At 38.8% G+C, this 10,183-nt stretch overlaps 1 protein-coding gene and 1 long non-coding RNA gene across 3 annotated transcripts; one reads left to right on the top strand and one right to left on the bottom strand.

Annotated features, from left to right (window-relative positions):
* The first annotated feature begins 712 nt into the window (after positions 1 to 712).
* LOC100645898 (T-box transcription factor TBX10) lies at positions 713 to 6,143 on the top strand. The gene is made up of 4 exons (XM_003402637.4): positions 713 to 1,093; positions 1,175 to 1,512; positions 1,608 to 1,859; positions 4,754 to 6,143. The coding sequence occupies exons 1-4, from the start codon at positions 964 to 966 to the stop codon at positions 5,255 to 5,257; spliced, it is 1,224 nt and encodes a 407-aa protein (XP_003402685.2). The 5' UTR covers positions 713 to 963; the 3' UTR covers positions 5,258 to 6,143.
* LOC125386534 lies at positions 4,890 to 10,060 on the bottom strand. Of its 2 annotated transcripts, XR_007226773.1 has the most exons (6): positions 9,925 to 10,060; positions 7,469 to 9,848; positions 6,805 to 7,378; positions 5,848 to 6,721; positions 5,080 to 5,302; positions 4,890 to 5,024 (listed from the first exon to the last, which is right to left on the bottom strand). It is a non-coding gene; the product is annotated as an uncharacterized LOC125386534 (long non-coding RNA). The 2 variants fall into 2 exon arrangements; XR_007226774.1 differs by lacking the exon at positions 9,925 to 10,060 and having other exon boundaries at positions 7,469 to 9,900.
* Positions 10,061 to 10,183: the final 123 nt, after the last annotated feature.

Genomic DNA, 10,183 nt, shown 5'->3' with positions numbered 1-10,183 from the left:
ATCAATTAACCCTGATGGTTTAACGTCGAGGTACACGAAAGACGAGCCTCGTCCCTGAGAACGTACCGTGCTACCCCCGGGTGTTTGTCCCGTCCTCGAAGACTCCGCCTTTTGGCACGGGATTCAGAGGAAGAGGATGTAGTTAGCATCTTGTGAACGCAAGTTAGCCTAGCGTGGGTGTCCGCGTAGGAGGATCTTTGAGAAACCCCTCCTTCCTCGTGGAAACTTTCCCTTCCTCCCGATCCTCCTCTCCACGTTTCTCGATCGGTTTTACCTCAGAGAGAGGAAACCGGCAGAAAGGAGAGGAGGAGATTCCTGTGAAAAGAGAGAGGGCATAGATCGGAAAGTGATGTCTCGATGATAAGCCACGAGGTGTAGTCGACTCGGGGGAGTTCTTTCTGATTCATCCGATGCCGCGTTCACGCCGCGGCTTTAAGCCTTGTCAGCGTTCGGATCTCGAGGTGAAGACAAGTCCTGTTGACGAGAGGTGTGAGAGCCCGTCGACGATGTCGAGCAACCTCTGATATTCGCTCAGGATCTCGAATCTCGCTGATTGCCTCAAAACGCTTAATGAGCGGTTACGAAAGATAAGCATTCTACGAATCTCGTTCACCGATTCCTTTTTTTCCTTCTATGTTCCGACGTCAACAAACGGTATCCCCATCTGCACGTGTCGTCCGATTGTTTTATACGTATCTGTTGCTCGACCAACGAAAATACTGCAAAAAGAAGTAAAAGAAATTCTATAAGTGCTTATACGTGTTGTGACAGTTTCGTTACTTATTATGGGAACACTGGATGATTGTGTTTAAATTGTGCAATTAACATTCGTCAAAACATTATGTAATTAAAGGAAAGATTCTTTGCAATTATAAGTGAATCTAGTGTTATAGTTCGATAGTTTTGATAAAACAAAAACTTCGAGGGAATTATCCTGTTGATGAAACTTAAGAATCGGTAAAAATGCAACAGCAACATGATCAACGGCACGATATTACCGCCGATTGTTGTTATCAGCAATGGGCTTCTCATCATCAGAGTCATCATGCTCAACCTATAACGAATGTACCGTCCCCAATGCAACAAATGGAAGGTACTTTCATCATTTCTTAATCACGAACGTCATTCAAAATATCCAAGATGTTTCTCTTAATATTCTGTAACATTATCTCAGCATGTTTGCAATCAGCGGGAAGAGTAAAACGATCCCGCAGCCCAACTTCATCGAAGGCATCCCTAACTCCGCACGTCACGAATTCATCGATTTCTTCATCGACTGCTGTCCAATCCCGCAATGATAGCAACAATAACAATCATAATCACAGCGATCATCATCCAAGCGAGAATGGCGCAAATTCGACGGAAGAAGTTAGCTCGAAGAGGCCTCTTCATCCTGCTCTCGTTGGTGCTGGAGCTGCATTAGAAGCAAAACCCCTTTGGGAAGAATTTCATCAACTGGGAACGGAAATGATAGTCACTAAAGCTGGAAGAAGAATGTTTCCTACTTTTCAGGTATTACGATAGTTGCTTTTTATATTTAATTGTACATGATACAAAAGGATAAAGACTGCGTGCCTGTCTAATAGAAATGAATCCTTAATTTACAGTGTCGATTTTTCGGTTTGGACCCCACTACCGACTACCTTCTAGTGATGGATTTCGTACCTTGCGATGACAAGAGGTACAGATACGCTTTTCACAGTAGCGCTTGGGTAGTTGCTGGTCGTGCGGACCCAGTCTCACCCCCCAGGATTCACGTACATCCTGACAGTCCTGCGAGTGGAGCTCACTGGATGAAGCAACCAGTTTCCTTCGACAAACTGAAACTGACTAACAATCAACTCGACGACAACGGACATGTGAGTGATATCTTGCTTATTCTTATTATTTTAAACTTTAAACGATGAATCTGAAACCAAACTTGCTTTACCGCGAAGATGCTTGGACGGCGAGCCGAAATGATTATAGAGCAGTGTAATTCATTATAAAAGTAACACAAAAGAGAAACACCTACGCAATATAACGTAGAATGAGGGATGCAAGGGAAGTCTCCGCGGTAGTATCGCGTTCCATGTGTTTGTCGTTTACGGACGAGTTCGCCTTAATTGACCTGAGATACGAGCCTGTCTTCCGCGAGAAATTACAACGGCGCTACCGACACGCGGTAAAGTTTTACGAGATAATTCGTCTTTTAATGTTCCATCGTTCTTTCTTTTTCCCTTTCAACGATTCACTTTTACGTTTAATGAATTTCGACCGTAAAAAGATCAGATTTCGTTTATGACGCATACTCGTATTTCTTGAATAATTTCATCCGGCGCAAAAATGAATTGAATGGACGTTGAATGAACGAAAAACCATCGGTCGTTAAACAGTAAATCGGCTACGCTGCATAGTACGACAATGAAGCATGGTTCCATTGGAAGCTATTATCGTCTTACGAGTAATTAGTAGCAATAATTGTTTTAACACGTTGTTCAGATTTATGTCTTGTTGGCAGATGAAGCTTCATCGCTAAGGAAACGAGTCATTGACTTTATTTTCCTTTAGGATTATTCTTATAAAAAATGGATGCTGTAAATAATTAAATTAGGAAAATTATAGTAAACCACTTCGAGCTATTTCATTGACATATAGATTTGAATATTAGTTTAGGATTGTAATTGCTCGTATTGGAACTCTATCACTAGCTTTCGTCGTATTTCTACTGAACACACTACCACTTTGTGTACTCTTTACGTCTTCTCTTGTCCGCGCCTTATTAATCCTGTTCTCCTGTCGCCACGCAGAAGGGCAATAGAAACTATACCGCACGTAAAGTAATGTAAACATATGTAATATAAACTAAGCCGTGGAAGCCCTGGGAAAAGACAGTAAAACTTTGGATGTGTTTACGACTTTTAAAAGAATTACCAGCGTAAAAGAATTCTTCATTCTTATAGCGTAGAAAATTATAAATGTGAAAGTATACAGCTGTTTGGGAAGTTGATGCCTAACTTGCACTTAAATTTCATTAAACTAAAAAATTATTTAATAGGAAATTATTTTACTATCAACTCTGGATAAAGCATTTTAACTAAGGAGACAGTATATGCCAAACAATTACCTAGAGTGAAAGACAAATTTGTTTTGCAGTTGATGCTAAACTTAAATTTCATAAAATTAAAAAATTAGCTAATATAAAATTATTCTGTTACTCCATGTATGCTACAGAACAGATAACATCAAGCAATCGTGGAAAGTATAAAGCAGTGAACAGTAATTTGTTACAATCTACTGTTCCATGCCGAACCTCGAAAAATTCTTCTATTCTTCTTAACCCTCGTTCTTCTTCATTATGTCCTAATGCACCTGCAGCTGTGCCAAAAATAATCGTCCCTACGTATCCGTGCCAAATTCAACGTGTCAGGCACCATTGCAAATGAAGTGTTTCAGTGTTGAGGCGTATTGGCATACTGATTAATGAATTTACCTTCGGTTAATTCGTCAGTCACTAATTAGTGAGAGAACGGGTGTGCGGAACCTTCGGACTGTCATAATATCCACCAAACGCAATGTCACAACTCATTCTCCCCGGATTGGTTTCAATTTGGTTGCTCCTAATTCTCATCCATTTATTTCAAAAATTGCACGATCATACGGTTGTCCAACGTATGATCGATTATTCCAAATGCAAATCAATCGCATCCGGAAATTTTCACTAAGTTGTATCTGTGGCTCAATATTCAACTACGAGACAAAAACAGTATAAATCGTTAGTACGGTTTTAATAATTCTTGTAAAATATTTTGCACATATATCATTTGACAGCAGATAAGAAAATACGGGATTATTTTCATCGGGCGGATTTTCTTGACGAACACCGTACGCTTTCAAAACACGGAGACTCTTTAGTTCGCGTTCCGTTCGAAAATTTATTGCGTTTCGCGCAGAAAGAATTTTGACTCGTGGAGGGTGACCCTCCTTTCACGCGCTATGGAACAGTTTGTTCCTTTAATTGCGCTTGGAAAGACGTGCCACCGGGTTTTATAAAAAAGTTGGAATCCAGCGTTGAAACGCTCAACGATCTCAGTTTCTTAATTGGTGGTTTTGTACTTTCAAATGCTTTTAGCGAAGAAAAGAATTTAAAACAAGTTTGAAAATCATAGAAAATTCTGTCACAAACTTTAATTCTTAAAATACTTTAAATGGAAATCAGAAAGGATCATCTTAAGAAAATAGACGAGTGAAATGTTAAAACAATGACAACCAAAATTGCACGTCCGAAAAAATTTAGTTGCTGGTGTCAGGCCACACACATATTCTGTATTGTGAGGATGATTCCTTTCCTCCCACCTTCCCTCTGCGCTCCATTTTCTGTGTATTCAAAGAAACACATGCCCTAGCTCACATATGCCGGTGTGCAAGAGGAATGACGAGGGTGTCGGGTTGCCAGAAAGAATCGGGGGTTAGTTTTTACACTAATTAGTCACCGAGTCTCTTGTGGCTGTCAAACATTGTGACCGCCCCCTGCGGTTGTCCTTCCTCTAAGAGGAAGAAGGTCCTCACGTGTGCTTTTTTTTATTCATTTTCTTCTTTGCTTCTTTTCACCCGTTACGACCACTGTGTATCAATAATATATTACACCATAAGATCATAGGAAAGCTTCATACACTTTCTCATAAGTAATCTTATTTAAAAATTTATTTAATTCTTACCTAAATCTTTATATATCTAATATAAATAACAATTATTTTATTATTTTACGTTACAGATAATCCTGAACTCGATGCATAGATATCAGCCACGATGCCACGTAGTGGTTGCACCATCGCCGCCGGGTTCCGCTCCCGATCCTCGCACGGAGAATTTCAAAACTTTCACCTTTCCGGAAACGCGATTCACTGCGGTCACAGCTTATCAAAATCATCGTATCACGCAACTCAAAATTGCTAGCAATCCATTTGCGAAAGGTTTTCGTGACTGTGAATCGGATGAGTGTGACTCTGTCGCAGTTTCAAGCATACAGAATCCTGCAAAGAGACCTGCAACAGGAAGTGCCAGCGTTTTGACATCCAACTACGTAAACACGATACCCACCGTGCAAATTCCAAGCATATCGAGCCAAGAACATCATCAATTTTACGGTGCGACCGCAGCAGGACCTTGGACTTATCCTGGACACCATGGACAACCAACTGCACACATGAATTCGGTTCACTATCCTGCGCATCCTCATCATCCCCATACTGGACCCTCATTGTATGGACCGCGATAATTCGGATCTCTATTTTCTCGGGAATTCATAAAAGTTTCGGTGGAACTGTGAACAATTGTGATTGTGATTCAAAGTAGATTTTTATACGATAAATGCTTACTGCTAAATCGCTCGATGAAAGTATCTATAAGGTGAAGAAGATAAAATTATTTAATTAAAACTAGAATAGCCAAAGATGATGCTTTGGTTTTAATCGAGTGCCAAAGTTTTATCATAATACGTCGCGTGATAGAAAATAAGTATTACGCGAAGTATAAGCTTAACAAATTATGCCTTAATAGAGAAATAATAACGAGAAACATTTATCAAAGTTATACCAAAGATAATGTTGATTAGATTTAAGTACATAATATACAGTTACTTAAATTATATGTAGTGTAACTTTGTAGATAAGAAGATATAAAGAACAATTGTAAATTGAGAGTAATGATACGATCGATAATGGCATACTTCTCGTGACGCAAGGTCCCTAAGTAAATGATTATTATTTTCATGAACGTACTTACCTATTTATTTAAAAATACTTAATATTTAATTATTCGTATATGTAAAATACTAGGATATTTGTAAGATTTATCGAAGATGCTTACATTAAAATGATGATTTACTAGAGGATCTTGCAAAAGTACAAGAGAGAAAATTAAAGTTCCATTGGTGTTCACGATGATCAAATCGCGTGATACAAATCGGTGGTGTCGTAGGTCCGTAGCGGACTGGTCGAGAAAGAAAGTGCCTTTTGTAGGAGCAAAGTGCATCTATTTATACAGGGTGTCTGAAATGCCAAACGAGCCTAAAACGCTCTCGAGCCAAGACGGGAAAGTAAACGCACCGTGACAACCCATGAGAGAGCTTGGCTACTAAGTGCCTTAATAAATTATTCTCCAAGTATCGTGTACCATTGTGTTTCGAAACTTTCTTGCCTTCTTATGTTACACAACGTATTCGAAAAAATGGAAACTCTATAAAGTAAACGAGAATCTAAAGCCAAGTACTTGAGTTTAAAGTTAACCATTTCACAACCTCTTACGAATTCCTTTTCCCGTGATTTCCTTGTGGTCGAATGACGCGTATATAAGTGAACATTTTTTCTCGAACTGCTCTTTTCAAAATTTGTCAAAGAAGTTTTCAAATGTTTGCTCGAATTGTTTTACCAAACGTTCACACGAACGTAGTATGTACACGACTTGACATCGGGACTGTTAGAAATGACAATCTAATGCCAACAAAGCGAAGTAGCATAGAATTTGAGCGTCTCAGTCTGTCGGTTCCTAAGCGTAGAAAAACGGATGGACCGACGTGCACCATGATTGATGGCGACGCGAAGAACCTCGTTGTGTAAACATATTATATACCGTATCCTTAATGACTCTCGGTGAACATCTTCCCTCGTGCATTCACAAAACGTTTTGCAGTCATTCATGACCCGCACATGTTTCCGCAATGAATAAAAATAAGAGCAGAAACCTGGATTGAAACGAGCGAAGTAACTATTATTATTCAAATTAATATTGCATTAATTTTCAATGTGTGTGTGTATCAATTTGTACCTTTGCAGTTTCTTTCTTCTTTAATTTTTAGCCCAATGCTTCTTTCTAGCCGGAGTAAAACATAAAGAAACAGATGATCAGCCAGTTGTTAAGAATGTAACACGTTTCTATTACTCCTTGTCGAAAAGAAGCAGATAGTGTTCCAAGGTTTTCGACACATGTCCATAAAAAATGAAACTTTCTTTCAACTAGAGATGGCAAAAGCAGAAATAAAGAAGGGAAGATGAAATCTCATGTTTCGAGAGAACCGGTGCAAGCATAGACTTTTCGTCTACAGAGAGACCGCGCTTATCGGTGACGCGTGACGGCGCCGGTAATAAAAAGGGGCGGCCGTCGGCCTATCTTCGCTCATTCTTTCATCTTCCTCGTAGGTACTAGTCCTGTGGAAGTTAACCCCTAACCCTTAACGGGGTTAGTTGACATTGCGCTGCTGGTGGCACCGCTGTTCGCGAGAACCAGCTGTTCTCGAAGATCTACCTTTCAGAAACTTGAAAGGACGTCTTTCTCGATAAGCGGGACACCGGCGACGTTATAATGATAATTCATCGGTTAATAAATATAGCTATGAATATGTCTAAAAAAAAACAAAGACATTTTTTTATAAATAATCGTAGAAGATAGAAAGCGGAGAATCGAACAGAAATATTTGTAAAATAATAATTACTTTAACTTTGTAATATTCATGGATCTATATAAATTTTGCGTTCTGTCTTTATAAAAGAAAGAAAAGACTCCCAACGAAGTATCTGGAATTTGTCACTTATCCTTCGACCACCCAAATACGGTATCTTTGAACAAAGATTCTTTCCACTGAATGATATCCCGTATAAGATGAAACGACAGGTTGCGCTAGAAATAAGGAGAATAAAATGACAGATAGCAGTCTAGAGAAAGCGACTGCTTAATAAATTTGGCTAATTTTCCGGTAGTAGCTTGTTGGTCTCGGATCAAAGACCGACAAATGAATCGCTCAGTAGATAGAAGAAAAAAAGGTGAGAAATAGGAAGAAAAAGCAAGGAAGAGCGTGCATCCGTAAACCGAAACATCTTGGGGTGAGGTCTTGCGTTATCCCACGGGCTATGAATCCGTCATCGCTAGCTACCAGAGGGAATACTGCGTATACGTGCAACGACTGCCAGGGCTTTTATAGTTTCCATGCAGTTTGATATAACCAAACGGTTTTTAAACCTTCAACAAGAACTGCGCTTTACTTTCAACCAGCCACTGGAACACAAAAAAGATGAAAGCTCCTGAAAGGTATAGATGAATGAACAATGGTTGAATTTTTTGATACATAGTTCTTTCATTGGTTTTCAAGCCTTTCTTCATAATATTTTGACAAAAATGAAGATTAGTTCATACATTAAGTGGGACGAATAAGCTTACGTTAACGAATAAGAAATAACTATAATTATAAAATTCTCTCTTTGTGATCTTGAAATACTTAAAGAGAATAAAAGGAAATACTTTCCCAGAGGTTTTGTCAATTTTATGAAAAACAAAAAGAACATTTGTTATTTCGAGAGATAGGGAGAGGTTTCCGTTTCGGTGCAAAGCTCTCAAAAGAAGAGAAGCGTGTAGATCTAGTGTCTCGTACGACGGTGGCGTATACGACGAGCAGAAGTTCATATCCTGCGGTACCAGCCACACGAATATGGCTGCAATGACAGATTTACAGATTCCAGCCATCGGGCTGGTCGCTTCTTCGGGATTCTTAAAGCATACGTTCAGCGAGCGAGATGTGCCTTGGATGGTCCGAGTGCGCGTCAAATCGCACCTCGACTGTTTATGCTTTACGTCTGCAACCTTCGTCTCTGTCTACTTCTTAAATTTCTTCGTCGTCACCGCCCTTCTTTTGCTCCATGTAACTCGCGTTTTATTTAAGTATTGAAATTTTGAAAACTCGGTTTAACAGTTCTTGTACTTCTTCAAACCAATTTGTCAATTTTTTTATATATATTACATTAAAACAGTGATTCTATTGTTCAACTCAAAATTAGTGAAGTTATAGTCTCAATTTACAAAAAAATGTATTTTTGAATTCAAAATCTAAAAGAAGAAATTCATTGTACGGTAACCAAAATTAAGCATCAAATACAGGATATAATTGACATTGAAAAAGTAACGAGCATCGTCGTTAGCTTGTGCTCGAGTCTTATTAGCAACAATAAAATCGGCCACTTGTCGACTCATCGTTCTTAATTGCACGACGACAGGTGACTTGGAACAAATATGATTTAAAATTGGATTTCATCGTAAATTTAACTTCGTGCCAAAATGTTGCAAATGTTCCAAATTTTTCCTCGCTTTTTTCGACACACGCATTGCTTTCTAAATCGTATGCTTGATAAAAATGAATTTTATTGAAATATGCATGGTAGGAAGAAAACAGGAAGAAAGACGGACATATCTGTTAGCGCCATGAAAACTGTCCAAGCAAGCGAAGTACCCGAAGACAGACACTGACCGTGAACTGCGAGACCTAAAAGAAGTTTACCTTATGTCGTAAATAGAGGGACGTCTTTCTTACGTTCGAAGTTGACAGAACCACGTGCTCCACAAACTTTCGAAGAATCTCAATCTTTCGTTTAAGCTTTATGTTAAACTTCGTGAGCTTTCGTTATTTTATAGCTGAAATGTATCTTCATCTATATATATATATATATATATATATATATATATATATATACATATGTGTGTATGTATTCTATTTATAAAATTTTGTATAACAATTAATATAACATAAAATCATGATCAACTACACTAATGTTATTCAAATAAATGAATGAGTCAATGTTTTTACAGAATTCTCTCGGCACTATTCGATACTTGTCAATTCTGCGAAAAAACTACAGTAAAAGAGGAGTAGTACGCATAAGGTGAACCTCAAAAGATTTTCGCTGTAACATAGTCGGCAGGCATATCCTATCTCGCCGCTGGAATCCTCATATGTCTTTCATCGTGCCTTTCCAACACCTCGGAACCTCTCGGATCATTTTGCTCGGTCTCTCTTCCTCTTTTCTTCCGAGAGTCCATGTCTCAAGCTACGGCAATACGAGAAGGCAATCATATCCCATCCCACTGTCCCAGCTCGACCAAAATATCACTTCGACTACTTACTGAGTGGCCAAAACCAGGGCCGTGTTTGCGCGGTGTGTCGATCACCCCATTGAACTTCTATTCTGCGCTAATTACTCACTCGGCTGCATTGCGTGATGCGATGACATCGAACGATTCTGACTTTTTCTTTGAGTTCTTATTTATAATGTGAAAGCGAATTTTTTTAGTCCTATTACATTTACTCTACAAATACCATACTATACTCATACTTAATCGAAACTTGTTGTCAATTATATGCCTACGTAGATCGAAAGTTATT

The sequence above is a fragment of the Bombus terrestris genome, chromosome 2 (assembly GCF_910591885.1).
Source record: "Bombus terrestris chromosome 2, iyBomTerr1.2, whole genome shotgun sequence".
Lineage (NCBI taxonomy): Eukaryota > Metazoa > Arthropoda > Insecta > Hymenoptera > Apidae > Bombus > Bombus terrestris.
Note: the sequence above shows the minus strand (reverse complement) of the source record. Positions and strands in the feature narration are given on the sequence as shown.